At 44.4% G+C, this 25962-nt stretch overlaps 1 protein-coding gene across 2 annotated transcripts in view; it reads right to left on the bottom strand.

Annotated features, from left to right (window-relative positions):
- The window catches only part of LOC134351103 (serine/threonine-protein kinase 10-like), a 79166-nt gene that overhangs the window by 49913 nt on the left and 3291 nt on the right, over positions 1–25962 (bottom strand). For both annotated transcript variants that reach the window (XM_063057184.1, XM_063057185.1), the window contains exon 2: positions 232–396. In XM_063057184.1, coding sequence (XP_062913254.1) covers positions 232–396 — 165 coding nt within the window. The remainder of the gene's footprint in view (positions 1–231; positions 397–25962) is intronic.

Genomic DNA, 25962 nt, shown 5'->3' with positions numbered 1-25962 from the left:
CTTTGGGGCGCTCCTCTGTTTTCGTGGATGTTTGCAAGGAAAAAGAATTTCAGGGTGTATATTGTATACATTTCTCTGACATTAAACGTACCTATTGAAACCTTTGAGAAAATGAATCTCAGGGTTGCATACAGTATTGTGACATATATATACTTTGATAATAAATTTACCTCGAACTTTGAACTTTTTAGGGTCAGTTGTTTCTATTTCAAGTTCTTTATTATAACTCACCCAAAGGTTGTTGTTGTAGTAGAAAGCATCGAGCAGCTTCACGATGTTGGGGTGATCACAGGAACCCAGAATGTTAATTTCCACCATGTAATCTTCTAACTCTTCCTCATTCAGTGAGCTTATCACCTTGGCAGCTGCGACTGCGCCGGTCTCCTTGTTCAGTGCCTTTAAAGCAGAACACAAAGGTAAACAGAGATGAGCTTTATTTGTCATAAGTACTGTACATCGAAACTTCTTAGTCGCTGATGTTTGCCTTGCCGACTGGAGGTCTGTGACCGGTGGTGCACCGCAGGGATTGGTGCTGGGTCCATTGTTGTTTGTCATCTATATTAATTATTTGGATGAAGAGGTGGTAAACTGGATCAGCAAATTTGCAAGCCCAGCCTATCCAAATTTTCCTTGTAAGCCAAGCCATTCATTCCACACCTATGGAATAAATCATTTGACATACACACACACAAAGTGCTGGAGGAACTCAGCAGGTCAGGCTCACCTATGGAGAGAAATAAATAGTTGAGGCTTCAAGCTGAGAGCTTTCATCAGAACTGAAACATCGGCCAGAAAGGCCGACTATTCATTTCTCTCCATGGATGTTGCCTGACCTGTTGAGTTTCTCCAGCATCTTGTGTGTGCTTTGTTCTGGATTTCCAGCATCTGCAGAATCTCTTGTGTTTATCATTCTAAGTTTAATCTTCTAGATATTTCTGCTTAATTTCCCTTACTGCCTCATCCACTCTCAATTTTTCTTCCTGTTCTTGTCTAAGCTTCTCTTTCCCCATTCCTACTTGTTCCCATCCTGCTCTTCCTTTGCCCCAAAATCCCCTCAGAGCTGGACTTCCCACTGGAACATGTTGACTGCCTCCCACTGGCGCTGTGAACCAAGGCTCAACGATTAACTTTATTCATCAAATACATTCAGTGGCCACTTTATTAGGTACACCCGAACACCTGCTCGTTAATGCAAATATCTAATCAGTCAATAATCTGGGAGCAACTCAATGCATAAAAGTATGCAGACGTGGTCAAGAGGTTCAGTTATTGTTCAGACCAAACATCCGAATGGGGAAGAAATGTGATCTGAGTGACTTTGACCATGGAATGATTGTTGGTGCCAGATGGGGTGGTTTGAGTATCTCAGAAACTGCTGATCTCCTAGGATTTTCTCACACAACAGTCTGTCGAGTTTACAGAGAATGATGTGAAAAAGCAAAAAAAACATCCAGTGAGGGGCAGCTCTGTGGGTGAAAACGCCTTGTTAATGAGCAAGGTCAGAGGAGAATGGACAGACTGGTTCAAGCTGACAGGAAGACGACAGTAACACAAATAACCACACGTTACAACAGTAGTGTGCATTTCTGAACGCACAATATGTTGAACCTTGAAGTGGATGGGCTACAGCAGTAGGAGGCTACAAACATACTCTCAGTGGCTAAGAATACAGTGATGACTGAGTGTGCATTTCCATGTAGCAGTTTGAGCACCCCGTATCTGAATGCTTGGGGCCAGAGGTGATATGGATTTTGGAATACATAATAGGATAGTTTAGGATTGCTATCATTTCTGACATTTAGGTGCTACCAGTAAACAGTCTTTGTGTTACACTTGTTCATCACACATACGTATTTAGCAGTAAAAATCCATACAGACCATTAATATAATGAAAATATAATGCGTGTAGGGTAACAAAAACAGCGCAGCATCGGGAGAATACCTGAATCAGCTGTTGAAGAACAACAACAATTTTCAGTCTTGCAGTCTCCACCGACCACGCCATGTTTTCATTAAAAGGTTATGATACAGTATATTAGTATTTTACCTTTTTTTTAGGTTTTATGTATCAATCAGCATCATACACTTGTTCTGGTGCTAGATTTTCGTGAACAGCGGATGCTTTAAAAATATATTACCATGCCTTCTCTTAAATTTCTGCGAACAGCCTGCTGAATATTCACAATTGCCTTCAATTTCCAGTTGGTCATGATAGGTTGTTGCTTGTTTCATGATCAGCACACCATCAATCGGCATTTGTTCACTCCGACTGGGGGAGGAAACGGGATCACCCGGGGAAACCCTACGCTTTGCATGGGGAGGACATACAGACTCCTTACAGACGGCGCTGGAATTGAACTCCGAGCTGGGAAATGCTGAGCTGTAATAGTGTTACACTAACCGCCATGCTACTGCCTCTATTTCTGTCAGAAACAAGCGCCATACCTGCCCCGACACCTCTTCCCTCATTACCACTCAGGGCCCCAAACAGCCCTTCCAGGTGAGGTGGCACTTCACTGTGAGTCTGTTGGGGTCATCTACTGAATCTGATGCTCTCAGTGTGGCCGCCTGTATATCGGTGAGACCCGACGTAGCCTGGGAGACCACTTCGCCGAGAACCTTTTCTCTGTCTGTCCCAGTGGCCACCATTTCAATTCTACTTCCCATTCCCATTCCAACTTGTCAGTCCGTGGCCTTCTCTGCTGCCATGATGCGGCCACGCTCAGGCTGGAGAATCAACACCTTACATTCTGTCCAACCTGATGGCATCAACATCAATTTCTCAAACTTCTGTTAATGGCACCCCCTCCTCTCCTTCACCATACTCCATTCTTATTTCCCTCTCTCATCTTCTCTCCTTTCCTGCCCATCACCTCCCTCCGGTGCCCTTCCATGGCCTTCTGTCCTCTCCTATCAGATTCCCCCTTCTCTAGTCCTTTATCTCTTCCACCAATCAACTTCCCAGCTCTTTACTTCACCCCTCCCCCTCTCCTGGATTCACCAATCACCTGCCACCTTGTACTTCTTCCTCCCCTCCCCCCTTCCTTTCCATTTCTGATGAAGGGTCTGGCCTGAGACAACGACTGTTCACTCTTTTCCACAGATGCTGCCTGACCTGCTGAGTTCCTCCAGCACTTTGTGTGTGTTGCTTTGAATTTCCAGCATCTGCAGATTTCCTCGTGTTAATGAGTTGGCCAGATGCCAGATTATTGGAGATTACGTAATAGAATTTTATTAGAAAGTTAGACAATAGTAGAAGATAGAGCTTTTTTTCAAAGTACATTTATTATCAAAGTTTGTGTATGTCACTGTGCAAAAGTCATAGGCACCCGTATGGTTTCAGATGGTGTGGGCCCCACAGAGCCCTGATCTCAACATTGTCAAGGTTGTCTGAGACAGAAGCAAGCGAGACAGCCAAAGTCTGCAGAGGAACTGTGGCAATTTCTCCAAAATGTTGGAACAAACTACCAGCCAATTTTCTTATACAACTGCTCAAGAGTTATACCTTACAGATGTGATGCAGGTTTAAAGGCAAAGGGCGGTAAACCAAATATTGATTTGATTTAGTTTTTTTTTACTATTTACTGCTTTTTTTTATATTTGGAAACTTTTCATTTAATTATTTTGAAAGCATCTTCACTTTAGACTTTTTTTTAGCATGTGACTTAGACTTTTGCACAGTACTGTACTAGCTTGAGATTTAATTTCTGCAGGCATTCACAGGAAAATAAAGAAGCAATGGAATTTATGAAAAACATGCATAAACAAAGACTGACAACCAATGTGCAAAAGACAAATCGTGCAAATAATTTAAAAACTGTGTATAAATAATACAGAATTGTAGAGTCCTTGACAGTGAATCTGTAGGTTGTGGAATCAGCTCAGTGTTGAGGTGAGTGAAGTTATCCACTCTGGTTCAGGAGCCTGGTTGTTGAGTAGTAACTGCTTTTGAAATAAATTGTGAAAACTATTATTGTGACGTTTCCTGTGATTTTGAGTACATTTGACAGCTTAGGACAATATGCTCCAGGTCAGGCAGAGAGAAGGCCAACCATTTTATCCCTTCGACACAGCGGGAGATTTCATTTATCCTTGATCTGTTGAAATACAGTACTTTAGTAGTGGGTTAAGTGAGGCTTCCCCACTTACACATGGGAGGAACTGGTGATGATTGTCCATTGCGACCAATGATGACAAGAAGCCCGTGCAGGAGAGTTTATAAAGTGGAAAAGCTGTTGTACTAGGACAGTTCCACTCTCGACCTCAGGAGTCTGGATTCAGCGGTATGAACGAACGTCAGAATCTGGGGTCTTCCTTGGTTACGGAGGATGACCATGATGTCTTCTGTGCCTTGTCAACCCCTTCACTCTCCACGAAGTGTTGCAGAACCACCTCCCTGGCCATTGGATCTCACTGTATTCTCACCCGCCCGGTCTGCCAGAGCTGACCTCGCTGCTAGGGTAGGCATGTCCCTATCTCACCGGCTACTCTCACCTGGTTTAGCCCACCCGTCGAAGCTGAGTACCGGGGTGCGGCCAGTGTCACATGCAGACAGCTACTTGGAGCCACAGGTGAGAGTGAAGCGTCTGGTGGGGACCAAAGGTGAGTGAGGTGCCCTGGAACGGGCACAACAAGCCCCTTCCCCAGAGGTACAGTACTGCCCCTCCCTGGTATAGGAGGAAAGAAAAGTATCGTCTGGAAACATTGGACTGATCAAGTTTATGGGTCAGTGATGGGGCAGGGGGGATAATCTGCTGAGGAAGTTCATTTGGTTCCCACGGGCTTTGGGAACACTTTATGACAGAAAGTTAAGATTCCTTTCCTAAAAGTTTCCAATTAGAACACATTATTGCAATTCTACCCATAATAATTTATAAAATGGACTAGCTCTAATGTTTATACTATAGTAATTCCAAATATAATTTGCAAGCCAAATTTCTATTTCTTGACTCTAAAAAGAAGTAGAGTCTGTTATCTAGGCTATATTAAGGCAGGAAGACTGATATCTGCACTGTATGGTTTGTATAAACATTTGGTTAAGTTACATCTGGACTATTAACCATATAGAGCATAGAGCATAGTCTTCCTACTTTACGAATGTAATGAGTTCAATTCCTGCTGTGGTATTTGGAGAATTTAGCTGATTGGCTTCTTGGCGTGTCACAGTGGTGTAGAGGAACACTATTGTAGACCCAGTGACACAGGTTCAATTCCCACCACTCTCTGTAAGGAGCTCGCACGTTTTCCCCTTGACCGTGTGGGTTTTCTCTGGATTTCTCACATTTCAGAGACATACGGGTTAGTAGATTAATTGGGTTAGTAGATTAGTAGATTAAGTGGAAGAACCTGTTAGCGTGTTGTATTTCTAAAAATAAATAAAAACAGCATTGAGATCCCTGGGTGTTGTGTATTTAATGTTGCAGTAATATTTGAGTAATCTTGTATGCCTATTGTTTGATTGAACAAACTTGGTCATGGATTGAGAAAAAGAATGTGTATGAGAAAGAAAGGTGTGAGAGAGAGCAGCACTACAAGAAAGAAAAAGGGATCAAATAGATGCAGAGAGAAAAGCCGAGAACAGGACAAGAAAGGAGTCTGGAGCTGTCTCAGGGTCAACCCCTACAACCACCACGGAGAATCTCCCAGAAGCTCACCTCTGTCCTAAAAATCACCCCTCAGTCTTGAGGCTGTGCCCTCTAGTTCTGGATACCCCCACCACAGGAAACATCCTCTTCACATCCGCCCTATCTAGTCCTTCCAACATTTGATAGGTTTCAATGAGACCCCCCCCATCATTCTCCAAAATTCCAGTGAGTACAGGCCCAAAGCTGCCAAATGCTCCTCGTATGTTAACCCCTTCATTCCCAGAATCATCCTCATGACCTTCCCCTGGACCCTCTCCAATGACAACACATCCTTTAAGAGATATGGGATCCAAAATTGTTGACAATACTCCAAGTGTGGCCTGACTAGTGTCTTATAAAACCTCAGCATTATCTCCCTGCTTTTATATTCTATTCCCCTTGAAATAAATGCCAACATTGCATTTACCTTCTTTACCTCAAATTCAAACTAGAAATTAACTTTCTGGGAATTTTTAGATATTACTATAGGGACAATGTATACAGAGCCTCATTTGTGTTCCACGGACTTTAAAATTCTTCTTTTAATTCCACATATTTCTGGTATTTTTCATTTATTGAATTCTGTATGTTATGCTTGTTTGGAATGGTTATATCTGTTAAACAAGTGGTTTTTGCTTGTTTATTCTGTAAAATTATATCCAGATGGTAATTATGGATTGTCCTAATTGTAATAATAGATCGGTTGTATTGTAATAACTATCTCAGCTCAAGCCGGAAAAAAATAAAAATAAATAAATAATATTGAAAACACGAGTTGAAAGTGAGTCCATAGGTTGTAGAATCAGTTCAAAATTCAGTGTTTCCAGAATATTCCATTTTTATTTCCGTTTTCCAGGCACCTTTTTTTTTTGTCTTTTAGTGTTTCCTTCGGGAGTGTTGATCCTTTTAGCATGTTCACTAAAAGTTTTGTCATTGCTGTTCAATCTTTTGGTTATCTGGCTAGAGAGGCCTAGTCTCGACAACTAGATCCTGTAGGTTGTAGAGGAGATGAGGAGGAATTTCTTTAGCCAGAGGGTAATGAATCCGTGGAATTCATTGCCACAGACGGCTGTGGAGGCTGTCATTGAGTACATTTAAAGCAGAAGTTGATAGGTTCTTGATTAGTTAGGGCATTAAAGGTTACTGGGAGAAGGCAGGAGAATGGGGTTTAAGAGGAAAAATAAATTGGTCATGATAGAATGATAGAGGAAACTTGATGGGCTGAATGGCCTAATTCTGCTGCTACGTCTTATGGTCCTCACCAGAGATTCATACATGGACTTTGTTGTGCATTGGTCTCACTATAACACACAAACGGTGTCTATAATTATTTACCCACTCAGTTGGTATACGTCCTTATGGATAAACTGAATCCCAGATTCGTCAGGCAGAATAGACTGTGTGTGGGTACAATTTATGCGAGGGGATTTCTTGCAAATGTTGGCTCAAAAGAAAGCGACCGGGGAATTGTGGGAATAAACAGATCATTGTCAGCCAGTGAAGTAGAAGTGTAATCATCCAGATTAGTGCTTGGGTGCCAGCTTTTCCTAGTTCACACCAACAATCTGGCTGAGGGTACCATGTCTGCTGACAGACAGCTCTGGAGACCAGACCATTGTGTATACTTGAAGTGGAAGTTCATTGGTTCTTGATTAGTAAGGGCGTCAAAGTTGAGGGGGAGAAGTCAGGAGGGTGGGGTCGAGTGTGTGCCACTGTAGCGTAGTGCTTAGCGCTATATTATCACAGCTCGGCGCGTTTTGGAGTTCAATTCCAGTGCTGTCTGTGAGGAGTTTGTACGCTCCTCCCCATAAGTGTGTGGGTTTCCTCCGGGTGCTCCGGTTTCCCCCCACAGTCCAAGGACGTACCAGTTAGTTGGTCAACTGGTCATTGTAAATTGTCCTGTGATTAGGCTCGGGTTACATAGATGGGTTGCTGGGCCGTGCAACTCGTTAGGCTGGAAGGGCCTGTTTTGCGCTGTAACTCAAGATAAACAAACAAACAAACAAACAAATAAATAAAAATCAATTACGATTGAATGGTGGAGAAAATTCGATTGACTGAAAGGCCTTATTCTGCACCTATTCCTTACGGTCTTATGGTCCTCCTACCCTGATGCTCTGTCCTTGTCCAGTCTCCTTCTACCTCCATCTACCTTCCCTCCACTGACCTCCCCACCTCTCACAGGTTCACCCTCTGAAATTCCCCACAACTCAACTGGGTTCTCATACTAGAAATGACCTCCCCTCAGTTTCCATCATTCTGACGGGACCATCTCCTCCAGAAATCTCTCGCTCACTTTGCCATCAGCAGGTACAATAAGGTGGGGAGGGGGAGGTCGAGGAGGTGATAGGTGAGACCAGGTGAGGGGGAAAGTGGGTGTGGGGGAGGGGGTTGAAGTGAGAAGCAGGGAGGTGATAGGTGTTACGTTTTGTAAATTCAAAACATTAAAACAAATTCAAAGGAAGACGGGAGTCCGAAACGTGGGTCTAACTTTCAGTTTACTTTAAGCAAGACGCACGCGAATCATGTGGTAGTGTGATAACATATGCAGTTAATGTATTTATAGATCTAACCCATAATGAAATGAACAAGAATGCTTAATCAACATATTATATATAATTATACACACACACACACACACACAAGATTACTCAAGAATTATTGGAATATTAAACACCCAACAATAGGTAGGAAAGGCAAAGGACTGAAGGAGGAATGTGACAGGACAGGCGAGTGGACCGTGGGAGAAAGAGGAGGAGGGTCACTAGGGGGAGGTGAGATGGTAAAAGAGGAGCTAGAATGGAGAATGGAAAGATCATGGGGGCCGTTTGTCCCGTCAGTTCTTTCAGATCAGATTTGTGTTACTTGGCTCACAGCTTACTCAGATTTGGAGTTTGAACCACAGGATGAAACCCCCACAAGTTGTGCCAGCAGGGCGGGCAGACAGGCTGTGCCAGCCGGGCGGGCAGACAAGCTGAAACTCGGAAATGGCTGTGGTTTTGTTCTTTCTGAGAAACATCTGACTGAATGTGAAGCAGATTATTGTTTAATGATAACAGCTAAAGCATTTCCTGGCTGCTTCCTTCGAGCCAGCACTTGGAATAAATCCCCCTGCATACACAGTCTATTCCACCTGACAAAGTTGGGATTCAGCTGATCCACAAGGACGCATTTCAACTGGGTGGCTCTCAGTCCCATTCTCTTGCCTTCTCCTCATAATCTTTAACGCTCTGACGAATCAAGAACCTTTCAACCTGCACTTTAAGTATAGCCATTGGCTAGGCCTCCACAGCTGTGTGTGGCAATGAATTCCACAGATTTGCCATCCTTTGGCTAAAAAATTCCTCCTCATCTCTGTCTACAACCTGCTACGGTAGATCTAGTTGCCAAGAATAAGCCACTCTAGCCAGAGCTTAAAAAGCGATGACAAAATGTTTGGAAAACAGATGTATTGAGGTCCAACGCTCCTGAAAGAAACAACAAAAAACAAAAAGTCCCTGCAAAAGGGAAATAGTTTTTTTTTAAATCGAGATACAGTGCACAATAGGCCTTTACAGCACTTCAAACCATGCACCCAGCAATTCCTCGATTTAATCCTAGTCAATCATGGGACAATTTACAATGACAAATTAACCTGCCAATGGGTAGGTCGTTGAACTGTGGGAGGAAACCCATGAGGGCACACCCACTGCCAACCAGAAAAGGCCCCTTTATTCCCACTCTTTATCTCCAGCCAGTTAGCCAATCTTCTATCCCTGCTTGCATCTTTCTTGCAATACCATGGGCTCTTATCTTGTTAAGCAGCCTCCTGTGCAGTAACTTGGCAAAGGCCTTCTGAAAATCCAAGTAAATAACAATTTTGGCCAGCTTGTCTCTCTACTCCACTGTAATACTGATACAATTAACTTCAGCCTCTTCCTCTCAAACTGCAGCACGAATTCTATCATATTATGATTTCTGGCTCCTAAGGGTTCCTTTATCTTAAGCTCCCTAATCAAATTTTGTTCATTACACAACTCCCAATCCACAATTACCTTTGTCCTACTGGGCGCAGCCACAAGCTGCTCTTAAAAAGTTCCCTCTCTTGGGATTTACCTGCATATTGAAATCCCCATGATAATCGTAACATCAGCCTTTTAACGTTTCTTTTCTTTCTGTCATTGTAATTTGTAGCCCACATCCTGACTACTGTTTGGAGGCATGTATACAAATCTCTTCAAAGTCTTTTTACTCTTGCAGTTTCTTAACTCTGCCCATGAGGATTCTACATCTTCCGATCCTACGTCACCCTTTCTAAGGATTTGATATCACTTTTTACCACCCCAACCTGAGCTGCCTGTCCTTTCAATACAATGTGTGTCCTTGAATGTAAAGCTCCCAACTATGATCTTCTTTCAGCCTCGACATTGTACCTGGCAATCACTAGTTGTGCTAGAAGATCATTTACTTTATTCTGTATACTACGTGTATTCAAATATAATATCTTCAGTCCTGCATTCATCACCTTCTTTGATTTTGCCCCATGCCCTTCAACTCATTGCACTGGCTACAATTTTGCCCTACCATCTGCCTGTCCTTCCTCACAGTCTCACTGTATACTTCATCGACTTGTATACCAACTGCTCCATCATTCTGGTTCCCATCCCCCTTCCAAATTAATTTAAACCCTCTCCATAAGGAGATCTACCCACAAGGATATTGGTCCTCCTTGGGTTCAGGTATTTAAGGCATCCATTAGTCTTGCGAGACCATGGATCTGCGCCTGGAAAGTCTTCACTCTCCAGGGCGCAGGCCTGGGCAAGGTCGTATGGAAGACCAGCAGTTGCCCATGCTGCAAGTCTCCCCTCTCCATGACACCACTGTTGTCCAAGGGAAGGGCATTAGGACCCATACAGCTTGGCACCGGTGTCGTCGCAGAGCAATGTGTGATTAAGTGCCTTGCTCGAGGACACAACACGCTGCCTCGGCTGGGGCTCGAACTCACGACCTTCAGATCACTAGTCCAATGCCTTAACCACTTGGCCACGTGGCCACACGTGTCCTTTTTGTACAGGTCATACCTTCCCCAGGAGAGATCCCAATGATCTGGAAATCTGAAATCTGCCCCCTGCACCAATTCCTCAGTCACACATTCATCTGACAGATCATCCTATTTTTGCCCTCACTGGCACATGGCACAGGCAGCAAATCCAGAGATTACTACCCTGGAGGTTCTGCTTTTCAGTTTTCTGCTTAACATCCTACAATTCTCTCTTCAAGACCTCCTCCCTTTTTCTACTTAGTGTATGTCATTGGCACCGATATGTACCACAACTTCTGGCTGCTCACCCTCCCCCTTCAGAATGCTGTGGACTCAGTCCAAGACATCCCTGACCCCGGTACCTGGGAGGCAAAATACCATCCGGGTGTCTTTGTCACATCCACAGAACCTCCTATCTGTTTCCCTAATGATGAAATTCCCCATCACTACTGCATTCCTCTTCCCCCCACTTCCCTCTGAGCCACAGCACCAGACTCAGTCGTCGCTGCTCGACCAGATCTTTCTTAACGCTGATGCAGTCCTCGTTTCCACAACCTCCTCTGGTAGCTCATTTCTGACACCAACTACCCTTTCTGCGAAAAATCTGTTCCTCACATTCCCACAGTCAGATTGAATATCACTGACATTTGTCATGATGTTTATCATTTTGTGGCAGCAACATGGAGCAATACACACAATATACTATAAATTCAAATAAGAAATACGTAGGTATATTTAAAATAATTCATCATCATTATGTGCCATGTGGTATGATGTGGGCGATCATGGTCTTTCCATGACCATGATTGTTCTTGGCAAATCTTTCTACAGAAGTGGTTTGCCATTGCCTTCTTCTGGGCAGTGTCTTTACAAGACGGGTGATCCCAGCCATTATCAATACTCTTCAGAGATTGTCTGCCTGGTGTCAGTGGTCACATAACCAGGACTTGTGATCTGCACCGGCTGCTCGTACGACCATCCACCACCTGCTCCCATGGCTTCACGTGACCCTGATCGGGGATGGGTGGGGGGGGGGGAAGAGAGGCTAAGTAGGTGCTCCACTTTGCACCTGCAAGAGTGACCAGGAAGCTGGCCTAACACCTCCTTTGGTAGAGACATATCTCCACCCATAAAATATACTATATATTACAATAAGACATAAATACAGAGCCTATAAAAAGAATTCCTCCCCGCCCCCCGCGACTCTTTCATGTTTTATTGTTTTACAACATTGAATTACAGTGGGTTTTTTTTGTCTTTTTTGACACTGATCAACAGAAAAGGCACTTTTTTGTCAAAATAAGAACAAATTTCTACAAGTTGGTCTAAACTTGTTACAAGTATTCACCCCCTTCAAGTCAGTATTTAGTAGATGCACCTTTGGCAGCAATTACAGCCTTGAGTCAGTGTGGATAGGTCTCTATCAGCTTTGCACATCTGGACACTACAGTTTTTCCCATTCTTCTTTACAAAACTGCTCAAGCTCTGTCAGATTGCATGGGGATTGTGAGTGAACAGCCCTTTTCAAGTCCACTCCAGGACATTAACTTTGTTGTTTTAAAGCCATTCCTTGTAGCTTTGGCTTTATGCTTGGGGTCATCGTCTTGCTAGAAAACACATCTCCCAAGTCACAGTTCTCTTGCAGACTGCATCAGGTTTTGCTCCAGGATTTCCCTGTATTTTGCTGCATTCATTTTACTCTGTACCTTCACAAGCCTTCCAGGGCCTGCGGCAGTGAAACATCCCCACAGCATGGTGCAGCCACCACCTTGCTTCACGGTAGGAATGGTGTGTTTTTGATGTGTGCAGTGTTCAGCTTACGTCAGACAGTGTTTAGTCTGATGGCTAAAAAAAGCTCAATTTTGGTTTCATCAGACCGTCCTGCTGACTTCTGAATCTCCCACATCTCTTCTGCAAACTCTAGCAAGATTTCATGTGAGTTTTTTTTCCAGCAGTGGCTTTCTCTTTGCCACTCTCCCATAAAGTTGCAACTGGTGAAGCATCTGGGCAACAGTTGTTGTACGCGCAGTCTCTCCCAGCTCAGTCACTGAAGTCACTGTAACTCCTCCTCAACCCCTCCTTGCACGGTCACTCAGTTTTTGAGGACAGCCTGCTCTGGGCAGATTTACAGCTGTGCCATATTCTTTCCATTTCTTGATAATTGACTTAACTGTACCCCAAGTGATATTCAGTGACTTGGAAATGTTCTTGTATCCATCTCCTGACTTGTGCTTTACAATAACCTTTTTGCAGAGTTGCTTGGAGTGTTCTTCTGTCTTCATGGTGTAGTTTTTGCCAGGATACTGACTCACCAGCAGTTGGACCTTCCAGATACAGGTGTGTTTTTAATACAATGAATTGAAACACCTTGTCCGTACACAGGTGATCTCCATTTAACTAATGATGTGACTTTAAAAACCAATTGGCTGCCCCAGTGATGATTTGGTGTGTCATATTAAAGGAGGCGAATACATATTCAATCAATTATCTTGTGTTTATATTTGTAACTAATTTAGATCACTTTGTAGAGATTTGTTTTCACTTCAACTCAAAAAAGTCTTTTTCTGTTGATCATTGTCAAAAAAGCCAAATTAAATCCTGTGTGTTCAGTGTTATAAAACAATAAAACATGAAAAATTCCATGGGAAGTGAATACTTTTTATAGGATAGATAGATAGATAGATAGATAGATAGATAGAATAAATAAGTATTGCAAAAATTTTACCCCATCCTCCCACCACCCTACCAGGAATAGGGTTCCTCTTGTCTTCACCTACCACCCCACCAGCCTCCGCGTCCAGCACATAATTCTCCAAAACTTCCACCACCTCTAACGGAATCTCACCACCAAACACATCTTTTCCTCCCCACCCCAACTTTCTTCTTTCTGCAGGGATCGCTCCCTACGCGACTCCCTTGTCCATTCATCCCTCCTCACTGGTCTCCCTCCTGGTATTTATCCTTGCAAGCGGAACAAGTGCTACTGCTCCTTCCTCACTACCAATCAGGGCTCTAAACAGTTCTTCCAGATGAGGTGACACTTCGCCTGTGGGTCTGTTGGGGTCATATACTGTGTCCAGTGCTCCTGGTGTGTCCTCCTGCACATCGGTGAGACCCAACGTAGATTGGGAGACCGCTTCACCAAGTATTTATGCTCCATCCACCAGAACAAGCAGGATCTCCCAGTGGCCACCCATTTTAATTCCACATCCCATTCCCATTCCAATATGTCCATCCATGGTCTCCTCCACTATCATGCTAAGGCCACGTGTTGGTTGTAGGAACAACACTTTATATTCCATTTGGGTAGCCTCCAACCTGATGGCATGAACATTGATTTCTCAAACTTCCAGTAATGGCTTCCCCTTCACTATTTCCCATCCCATTGTCCCTCTCTCATGTTATCACCTCGTCTGCCCATCACTTCCCTCTGGTTCTCCTCCCCATCGCCCCTTTCTTCTTTCTTCCATGGCCCCTGTCTCTTTCACCTGTCAATTTCCTAGCTCTTTGCTTCATCCCTCCCCCTCCAAATTCCACCTATCGCCTGGGATTTCTCTCTCCCCTTCCTCCACCTTTCAAATCTGCTCCTCAGCTCTTTTTCTCCTATCCTGCAGAAGAGTCTCGGCCTGAAATGTCGTCTGTGCTTTTTCTTTTCCATAGATGCTGCCTGGCCTGCTGAGTTCCTCCAGCGTTTTGTGTGTGTTGAGTGCAAAAATTTTACCTCCTCCTTCTCACATTAAGCCTTCTAGATTTAGACATCTATACTGGAGCTACCTGACTGTAGCTACTTATCAAATCCTCCCTCTCACATTAAGCCTTCTAGACATAGACACCGCTACCCAGGGCAACAGACCTACCAAATGCTTGTTTTCCAAAATTTTAATTCCCTCTGTCATGTCACCCTCCAGCTTACCTTACTCTGGACCAACACACTCGGCCAGTATATAACATTTTCATTTATAGAATCCCTACTCTATGTATGTTGAAACTCGAAGGACGATTGGGATTGCTAAGTGCACGTTCGAGCGTTTGAGCAAGACACTAAAGAATAACACAATTTCTATGGGTACGAAACTCAGAGTGTTGCAGTGCTACGTTCATTCCACACTAACATATGGAAGTGAACGTTGGACAATATCAAAGCAAAATGAGGGAAGACTCGCAGCTGCAGAAATGTGGTTTTTGAGGAGAATGATGAAAATATTGTTTAAGGGCAGAAAAGCAAATGAGGAATTGTTGTGAAAAGCCGGAATAAGAGGAGAGCTGATATCATCAATCAGGAAACGGCAGCTGGAGTTTCTGGGACATACACTGGGAAAAGAGAAGCTCAATCATCTTGCAGTGATGGGAAAGAATTATTGGAAGAAAAAGTCACGGTTGGCAGTGCATGACATTCATAATTTACATCAAGGGGTGGACAGGCAAGAGTTTTAAAGAGCTCATTGGAACTTCTCAGATTAAAGATTGCCCACATCATACAACACAGCATATCATGATGATGACTACAGGAAGGATGCCATTAAATTAGAGAGGGTGCAAAGATGATTTAAGAGGATGTTACCAGGATGGAGGGCTTGAGTTATAAGGAGATACAGGATGGGGTCGAACTTCGCCCCCCCCCACCCAAAGTGTAGGATGCTGAGGGATGAACCTTGTACAGATTTATAAAATTATGAAAGGCAGAGACATAGTGAATAATCAAAGTCTTTTGCCCAGGGCAGGGGAGTTCAAAACTTGATGGAGAAAGTAGGGGTAACTTTTTTGCATAATATATAGAACTTTGAACGTTATAGCACAATACAGGCCCTGCAGCTCACGATGTGCTGATCCTTTAACCTGCTCTAAACCAATCTAACCCATCCCTCTTACATAGCCCTCTGTTTTTCTATCATCTATGTGCCTCTCTAAGAGTTTCTTAAATGCCCTTAATGTAATTGCCTCTACAACCTTCTCTGGTAGGGTGTTCCATTCACCCACCACTCTTTGTGTAAAAAACTTGCTAATTGACAGCACATAATTCTCTGTAACTTCCTCTATCTCCAACGGGATTCCACCACCAAAAACATCTTTCCCTCCCCCCCATCCCACTTTCTGCTTTCTGCAGGGATTGGTCCTAGCGAATCCAGTGTCCATTCATCCCTCTCAATTGAACTCCCTCCTCCTCTCTCTTACCACCATTCAGGGCCCCAAATAGTCCTTCCAGGTGAGGCGACATTTCACCTGTGAGCCTGTTGGGGTTATATACTGTATCCTTTGCTCACGGTGTGGGTATGACACAATGTAGACTGGGAGACCTCTTCGCTGAGCACTACAGTCTGTCCACCAGAAAAAGTGGGATCTCCCCAGTGGCCACTCATTTTAATTCCACTTCCCCTTCCCATTCCGACATGTCAGTCCATGGTCTCCTCTCCTACCACGATGAGGCCACACTCAGGTTGGAGGAGCAACACCTCATATTCCGTCTGGGTAGACTCCAACCTGATGGCATGAACAGCAACTTCTCAAATTTCCGGTAATTGCTCCTCCTTTCACCATTTCCCCAATCCTGTTTCCCTCTCATCTTATCTCCTGACCTGCCCATCACCTCCCTCTGGTGCTCCCCCCACTTCCCTTTCTTTCCCCTTCCACTCTCTCCTATCAGATTCCCCCTTCTCCGGTCCTTTATCTCTCTCACCAATCAACTTCCCACCTTCTTGCTGTGACTTCTCATCTGTTTTTCCAGTCCTGATGAAGGGTCTCGGCCCGAAACATTGCCTGTTCACTCTTCTCCAAGGATGCACCCTGGCCTGCTGAGTTCCTCCGGCATTTTGTGTGTGTGTTGCCTCGGATTTCCAGCACCTGCAGATTTTCCTACTATTGATATCCCCCAAATATTTTCCTCTAATCACCTTGTTTTAGCCATTAACACCCTGGGAAAAAGTCTCTGTCTATCCACTCTATCTGTGCCTCTTATCATCTTGTACACCTCTATCAAGTCACCTCCCATTCTCCTTTGCTCCAAAGAGAAAATCTCCAGCTTGCTCAACCTGTCCGCATAAGACATACTCTCTAATCCAGGCGGCATCCTGGTAAATAAATCTCCTCTGCACCCTCGCTAAGGTTTCCACGACCGTCCTATATTATGTCTAGCATATACGTATGTAATGACAATGGGGGGAAGTGATAGAGGTGAGTACAGTTATGATATTTATCAGGCATTTATACAGTTACAGGGTCAGTAATGGTTCAGAGGAATATGGGTCAAAAGAAGGAAAATAGGACTAGCCCAGTTAGGCAATTTTATTGGCATGAAAGTGTTGAGCAAAGGGCCTGTTTCTGTTCTGTATAATGTATATTCAACCCTTTCATACCAAGCAACATCCTTGTGAATGGTTTCTGCACCATCTTTAGTTTGATAACATCTTTTCTACAGGGCAGTGACCAGAATGGCCCAGAATAGTCCAAGTGTGGCCTAACCATTGTTCTCTACAACTGCAACACACCATCTCAGCCTCAGTACTCAGTGCTCCTGCCGTTCACCTCCCTCACCAACTCGTCCACCTGTATGGTGACTTTCAGGAAATGATGTGCTTGTACTTCATGGTCGCCCTGTGGTCCTGCTGCTCACTATATTTGTCCTGCCCTGGTTTTTCTTCACAGAATGCATCTCTTCACTCCTATCTGAGCTAAATTCCATCAACCATTCCCTTATCTCTTTTCAGTTGATCTATATCTGAGAACGTTCTTCACTGCACTCTACACCACCAAGTTTGGTGTTAAAATTGCTAATTATTCCGCCTACATTCTTCGAACAAAGGACTCTACAGCACAGTACTGGTCCCTCTCGCCGAGGCCTTGTTCCAACCTTATAACCTACTCTAAAATCAATCTAACCCTACCCTCATACATAGCCCTCCATTTTCCTATCATCCGTGTACCTACTTAAGGGTCTCTTAAATGCCCCTAGTCAGCTATAGAGAGGGTACAGAGAAAATTGACCAGGACGCTGCCTGGATTAGAGAGGATAGGTTGAGTGAGCGAGGGCTTATCTCTTTGGAGTGACGGAGAATGAGAGGTGATTTGACAGAGGCATAGACTGAGTGGACTTTTTCCCCACAGGGCAATACGAGGGAGCATGATTTTAAGGTGATTGGAGAATAGGGGGTATGTCAGGAGTAAGTTTTTAACAGAGAGAGTGGAGAGTGAATAGAACACCCTACTAGGGGTGGTGGTAGAGACAGATACTTTGGGGGTTTTTAAGAAACTCTTGGGTAGGCACGCGGATGAAAGAAAAATAGAGGACTATGTGGGAGGGAAGGGTTATATTGACCTTAGAGTAGATTATGAGGTTGGCACAACACTGTGGGCCAAAGAGCCTGTACTGTGCTCTAGTGTTCCATGTTCTGTCCCACGTTTCCACCCCTGTAGGTGAGCAACTTCCAACGCTTATCCAAGAAAGCTTAAGTGTGGAGAGCGTTTCTGTCTCCCCTTTTAGCCAGCCAGTTTCAGAAACCCCACCCCATTTTGAAAGATTTTTTAAAAAACCCTCAATTCTTCCTTAATCCTCTGCCATTTACTTCTCTTGTATCTGCAGCCCACCCTCAGCACACGGTAGAACCTCCCCTGATTGAGTCACTACGAATGGAGGAGGGCGGATCACTGAAGTTAGCTCCTCATTGGGAACCAGTTGAATGGAAAGTGAGGCAGTCTTGCCTTTGTTTCATGAGCACTGTAATGTTGACCTCATTTCCTTTTGAAACCAGACAGGTTGTTGCAATGTGTTTCAGTACTCTGTGAGATGACAGGCAAGCTTTGTTACACTTCCTTTCCTTGAGCTATTAAAGCTGCTGTGTCATTATTGATGCTGGCTATATTTTTGGCATGGTTGTATTTTACTAACACCCTATATGTGCTTGCTGTCTTGTATGTGCAAGAATCTAGAAGATTATAAGGCTAACAGGAAGGGGTTTAAGAAGGAAATAAGGAGAGCCAGAAGGGGCCATGAGAAGGCCTTGGCGGGCAGGATTAAGGAAAACCCCAAGGCATTCTACAAGCATGTGAAGAGCAAGAGGATAAGACCTGAAAGAATAGGACCTATCAAGTGTGACTGTGGGAAAGTATGTATGGAACTAGAGGAAATAGCAGAGGTACTTAATGAATACTTTACTTCAGTATTCACTATGGAAGGGGATCTTGGTGATTGTAGTGCTGACTTGCAGCAGACTGAAAAGCTTGAGCATGTAGATATTAAGAAAGAGGATGTGCTGGAGCTTTTGGAAAGCATCAAGTTGGATAAGTCGCCTGGACCAGATGAGGCGTACCCCAGGCTACTGTGGGAGGCAAGGGAGGAGATTGCTGAGTCTCTGATGATGATCTTTGCATCATCAATGGGGACGGGAGAGGTTCCAGAGGATTGGAGGGTTGCGTATGTTGTTCAGGAAACTATAGTCCAGTGAGTCTTAACTCAGTGGTTGGTAAGTTGATGGAGAAGATCCTGAGGGGCAGGATTTATGAACATTTGGAGAGGTATAATATGATTAGGAATAGTCAGCATGGCTTTGTCAAGGGCAGGTCGTGCCTTTTGAGCCTGATTGAATTTTTTGAGGATGTGACTAAACATATTGATGATGGTAGAGCAGTAGATGTAGTGTATATGGATTTCAGCAAGACATTTGATAAGGTTCCCCATGCAAGGCTTATTGAGAAAGTGAGGAGGCATGGGATCCAAGGGGACATTGCTTTGTGGATCCAGAACTGGCTTGCCCACAGAAGGCAAAAAGTGGTTATAGACAGGTCATATTCTGCATGGAGGTTGGTGACCAGTGGTGTGCCTCAGGGATCTGTTCTGGGACCCTTACTCTTCGTGATTTTTATAAATGGCCTGGATGAGGAAGTGGAGGGAGGGGCTAGTAAGTTTGCTGATGACACAAAGGTTGGGGGTGTTGTGGGTAGTGTGGAGGGCCGTCAGAGGTTACAATGGGACATTGATAGGATGCAAGACTGGGCTGAGAAGTGGCAGACGGAGTTCAACCCAGGTAAGTGTGAGGTGGTTCATTTCGGTAGGTCAAATATGATGGCAGAATATAATATTAATGTTAAGACTCTTGGCAGTGTGGAGGATCAGAGAGATTTTGGAGTCCGAGTCCATAGGACGCTCAAAGCAGCTGCGCAGGTTGACTCTGTGGTTAAGAAGGTGTACAGAGTATTGGCCTTCATCAATCGTGGAATTGAATTTAGGAGCCGAGAGGTAATGTTGCAGCTATATAGGACCCTGGAGTACCGTGCTCAGTTCTGGTCGCCTCACCAGAGGAAGGATGTGGAAGCCATAGAAAGGGTGCAGCCGAGATTTACAAGGATGTTGCCTGGATTGGGGAGCATGCCTTATGAGAATACGTTGAGTGAACTTGGCCTTTTCTCCTTGGAGCGACGGAGGATGAGAGGTGACCTGATAGATGTGTATAAGATGATGAGAGGCATTGATCGTGTGGATAGTCAGAGGCTTTTTCCCAGGGCTGAAATGGTTGCTACAAGAGGACACAAGTTTAAGGTGCTGGGGAGTAGGTACAGAGGAGATGTCGGGGGTAAGTTTTTTTACTCAGAGAGTAGTGAGTGAGTGGAATGGGCTGCTGGCAACAGTGGTGGAGGCGGGTACAATAGGGTCTTTTAAGAGACTTTTGGATAGGTACATGAAGCTTAGAAAAATGGAGGGCTATGAGTAGGCCTAGTAATTTCTAAGGTAGGGACATGTTCGGCACAACTTTGTGGGCTGAAGGCCCTGTATTGTGCTGTAGGTTTAAAAAGAAATTAGGCCTCAAGCCGCGGTGTTGCCTGTTTACAGCTGCCAGGAGACAGGTGTCAGAGTTGGTGCCCTCCACCGGGGGTGCTGTGGAGAAGCGTCAGAACCAGTGTATTCCACCGGGGGCGCTGTGGGAGAGGCGTCAGAGCCAGTGCCCTCCACCAAGGGCGCTGTGTCGCAGCATTCAAGCTGGAATCGGTTGCTGCTTCCTGCGTTCGCTCGGCAGAAGACAAGCCCTATTGTGGTTGACTGCAGTTTCTGCATTGATGGCTTGAGTCTGGACTTCTTTATTGTGTGGCTGTTTCTTACTGATACCTGTATGTGCTTGCTGTATTGTACGTGCTGTGTGTGACTGTTTACACTGTTTTCAGCACCTTGACCGTGGAGTAATGCTGTTTCGCTTGGCTGTATTCATGGGTATTTGTGCATGGTTGAATGACAATTAAACTTGAGTTGAGTTGAATTGGTGTTGCTGTGCTGGATGTGGGTTGCATGCTATGCTGGTGCCAGAATATGAGGCAACAATTGCGGGCTGCCCCCAGCACATCCTCGGGTTGTTAATGTAAATGACGCATTTCACTCTGTGTTTCACTGTGCATGTGATAAGTTAATGCATCTGAATCTGAACGTGTTGCTACATGTATTCACTCCATTGACAGCTCTTTAACTTGAATTACCAACTTTCCATTTTCCTCCACAGATTTGTGGCTGGGCCCACAGATTTCCTGATTCTTGTTTTCACTGCAAATTCATAAGACATTGGAGCAGAGTTAGGCTATTCAGCCCATTGAGTTTCCTCCGCCATTTTATCACGACTGATTTATTATCCCTGTCAACCCCTGTGCTGCCTTCTCCCCGTAACCTTTGACGCCCTGACTAATCAATAACCTATCAACCTCTGCTTTAAATGTACCCAGTGACTTGGCCTCTATAGCCGACTCTGGCAATGAATTACACAGGTTCAACACTCTCTGCTTTAAAGGGATGTCATATTGTTGGTGTTACATAGAACATAGAAATCTGCAGCACATTACAGGCCCTTTGGCCCACAATGTTGTGCTGACCATGTAACCTACTCTAGAAACTGCCTAGAATTTCCCTACCGCATAGCCCTCTATTTTTCTAAGCTCCATGTACCTATCTAAGAGGCTCTTAAAAGACCCCATTGTATCGGCCTCTACCACAGTTACTGGCAGTACATTCCACACACACACACCGCTCTCTGTGTAAAAAAACTTACCTCTTAAATTCCCCTTAAAAGCACCTTAAAACTATGCCCCCTCACATTAGCCATTTCAGCCCTGGGAGAAGCCTCTGGCTCTCATCATCTTATACACCTCAATCAGGTCACCTCTCATCCTCCGTTGCTCCAAGGAGAAAAGGCCAAGTTCACTCATACTATTCTCATAAGGCATGCTCCCCAATTCAGGCAACATCCTTGTACTTCTAAACCTCTTCTGCACCCTTTCTATAGTTTCCACATCCTCCCTGTAGTGAGGTGACCAGAACTGAGCACAGTGCTCCAAGTGAGGTCTAACTATACTTGATACTTTATACTTCATTGTTGCCAAACAATTGATACTAGAACGTACAATCATCATAGCGATAGTTGATTCTGCGCTTCCCGCTCCCTGGATTACAAATACTAAATATTAAAAATAGTAAAAATTAGTAAATATTAAAAATTTAAATTGTAAATCATAAATAGAAAATAGAAAAATGGAAAGTAAGGTAGTGCAAAAAAACCGAGAGGCAGGTCCGGATATTTGGAGGGTACAGCCCAGATCCGGGTCAGGATCCGTTCAGCAGTCTTATCACAGTTGGAAAGAAGCTGTTCCCAAATCTGGCCATACGAGTCTTCAAGCTCCTGAGCCTTCTCCTGGAGGGAAGAGGGATGAAAAGTGTGTTGGCTGGGTGGGTCGTGTCCTTGATTATCCTGGCAGCACTGCTCCGACAGCGTGCGGTGTAAAGTCAGTCCAAGGACGGAAGATTGGTTTGTGTGATGTGCTGCGCTGTGTTCACGATCTTCTGCAGCTTCTTCTGGTCTTGGACAGGACAACTTTCATACCAGGTCGTGATGCACCCTAGAAGAATGCTTTGCACGGTGCATCTATAAAAATTAGTGAGGGTTTTAGGGGACAGGCCAAATTTCTTTAATTTTCTCAGGAAGTAAAGGTGCTGGTGGGCCTTCTTGGCAGTGGACTCCGCTTGGTTGGATCAAGTCAGTTTATTTGTGATATTGACCCCGAGGAACTTAAAGCTTTTGACCTGTTCCACTTGCGCACCACCGATGTAAATTGGGTCGTGCGGTCCGCTACTCCTTCTGAAGTCAACAACCAATTCCTTCATCTTGCTGATATTGAGGGATAGGTTATTGTCTTCGCACCATGCCACCAGGTTCTTAATTTCCTCTCTGTACTCAAACTCATCATTACCCGAGATACGGCCTACAATTGTTGTGTCATCAGCAAACTTATATATTGAGTTTGATGGAAACTTTGCTACACAATCATGGGTGTACAGTGAGTACAGCAGGGGGCTGAGTACACAGCCTTGTGGGGCACCAGTGCTCAGAGTGATTGTAGAGGAGAGCTTGTCCCCTATTTTTACAGCCTGGGTCCTGTCTGTGAGGAAGTTGAAGATCCAGCTGCAGATCTGAGTGCTAAGGCCCAGGTTCCGGAGCTTAGGAATCAGTTTATTTGGAATGATGGCTATACTAAGGTCTTGTATAGCTGTAACATTACCTCTCGACTCTTGAACTCAGTCCCATGGTCCCCAAATGCCTTCTTAACAACACTGTCAACCTGCGCAGCAGCTTTGAATGCCCTATGGACACGGACCGTAAGACCTTGATTATCCTCCACACTGCCAAGAGTCTTACAATTAATATTATATCCTGTCTTCAAACTTGATCTACCGAAATGAACCACCTCACACTTATCTGGGTTGAACTCCATCTGCCACTTCTCAGTCCAGTTTGCATCCTATTGACATTGTGCTGTAACCTCTGACAACTCTCCAGACTATCCACAACACCCCCAATCTTTGTGTCTTGTCATCAGTAAACTTATTAACCCACCCTTCTTCTTCCTCATCCAGGTCATTTATAAAAATCACAAAGATGAGTCCCAGAACAGATCCCTGCGGAACACCACTGATCACCAACCTCCATGCAGAATACGAACCACCCACAACCACCCTTTGCCTTCCGTGGTCAGTCCAATTCTGGATTCTCAAAGCAAGGTCTCCTTGGATCCCAAGCCTCCTTAATTTCTGAATGAACCTTGATGGGAAACCTTATCAAATGCCTTATTGAAATCCATATACAGTACATCCACTGCTCTACCTTCATCAATGTGTTTGGTTACATCCTCAAAGAGTTCAATCAGGTACATAAGACATGACCTGTCCTTTACAAAGCCACACTGACTATCCCTAATCAGATTACATCTCTCCAAATGCTCACAAATCCTGCCTCTCAGAATCTTCTCCAACAACTTGCCCACCACTGAAGTAAGACTCACTGGTCTATAATTTCCTGGGTCATCTCTACTCCCTTTCTTGAACAAGGGAACAACGTTTGTGAACTTCCAATCCTCCAGTACTTTTCCCGTCCCTATTGATGATGCAAAGATCATCGCCAGAAGCTCGGCATTCTCCTCCCTCACTTCCCACAGTAGCCTGGGGTACATCTTGTCTGGTTCCAGTGACTTATCTAACTTAAAATCTTTCAGAAGCTCCAGCATATCCTCTTTCTTAATGTCTATACACTCGTGTTTTAATCCGCTGTAAGTCATCCTCACAATTGCCAAGGTCCTTCTCACTGGTGAATACAGAAGCAAAGTATTGATTAAGTACCTTCGCTACCTCCTCTGGCTCCATGCAGATGTTACCACTCTTGCTCCTGATTAGTCGTATTCTCACATGGCTCATCCTCTTGCTCTTCACGTACCTGTAGAATGCCTTGGGATTTTCCTTAATCCTGCTCGCCAAGGCCTTCTCTTGGCCCCTTCCAGCTCTCCTAATTTCATTCTTGAGCTCCTTCCAAGCACCCTTGTAATTTTCTAGAGCTCTAACAGTACCTAGTTTCTTGAACTTTTCATAAGCTTTTCTTTTCTTCTTAACTAGATTTTCTACATCCTTTGTACACCATGGTTCTTTAACCCTACCATCCTTTTCCTGCCTCAATGGAACACACCTATGAAAAACGCCATGCAAATGTCCCCTGAACACTTGTCACACTTCTGCCGTGCGCTTCCCTGAGGACATCTTTTCTCAATTTATGTTCCCAAGTTCCTGCCCAACAGCATCATATTTCCCCCTAACCCAGTTAAATGTTTTCCCAAATCATCTGCTCCTATCCCTCTCCAGCGCTATGGTAAAGGAGATAGAATTATGATCACTATCTCCAAAATGCTCTCCACTGAGAGATCTGACACCTGACCAGGTTCATTTCCCAATACCAGATCAAGTACAGCCTCTCCTCTTGTAGGCTTATCTATATATTGCGTCAGGAAACCTTCCTGAACACACCTAACAAACTCCACCCCATCTAAACCCCTTGCTCTAGGGAGATGCAATCAGTATCTGGGAAATGAAAATCTCCCACCACGTCAACCCTTTTATTATTACACCTTTCCAGAATCTGTCTCCCTATCTGCTCCTCGATGTCCCTGTTACTACTGGGTGGTCTATATAAAAAAAAACACCCAGTAGAATTATTGTCCCCTCCCTGGTTCTGACTTCCACCCACAGAGACTCAGTAGACAATCCCTCCATGATTTCCTCCTTTTCTGCAGCTGTGACACTATCCCTGATTAGCAATGCCACTCCCCCATCTCTCTTGCCTCCCTCTCTGTCCTTTCTGAAACACCTAAAGCCCGGCACTCTCAGCAGCCATTCCTGCCCCTGAGATGTCCAAGTCTCTGTAATGGCCACAACGTCATAGTATTCTGTGTTGTTCTGCTGAGCGTTGTGGGGATGCTATATTGGCCAGAGTGTCTGGCAACTTGTGGGCTGCCCCAGGATACCTTTAGGTTATGTTGGTTGTTAATGCTTTTCACTGTATGTTTTGATGTGCAGTATTGTGCAAAAGTCTTAGGCACATATACTGTATATAGCTTGTACTTATATACTGTATATACTGTATACAGCACATATACTGTATATAGCTTGGGTACCCAAGACTTTTGCACTGAACTTTAGTAATTTATGCATTGCATTGTACTGCTGCCACAAAAAAATTCATAGAATCATAGAGAAGTACAGCACAAAAAAAAATCAGGCCTTTCAGCCCATCGAGTCTGTGCCAAACCATTTAAACGGCCTACTCCCATTGACCTGCTCTGGGACTATAGCCCTCCGTACCCCCATCATTCCTCAAATGACATACGTGAGTGATGATAAACCTGATTCTGATATGGGTCTCTATTGTGTACTGAGAATGGGAAGGGGCAGGGAGGGGGGAGTCATGGTTGGGAAAAGAAGGGAGTGGGAAGCACCAGAGAGACATTCTATAATGATCAATAAACCAATGGCTTGGA

This window comes from Mobula hypostoma, chromosome 8, assembly GCF_963921235.1.
Source record: "Mobula hypostoma chromosome 8, sMobHyp1.1, whole genome shotgun sequence".
Classification (NCBI taxonomy): Eukaryota; Metazoa; Chordata; class Chondrichthyes; order Myliobatiformes; family Myliobatidae; genus Mobula; species Mobula hypostoma.
Note: the sequence above shows the minus strand (reverse complement) of the source record. Positions and strands in the feature narration are given on the sequence as shown.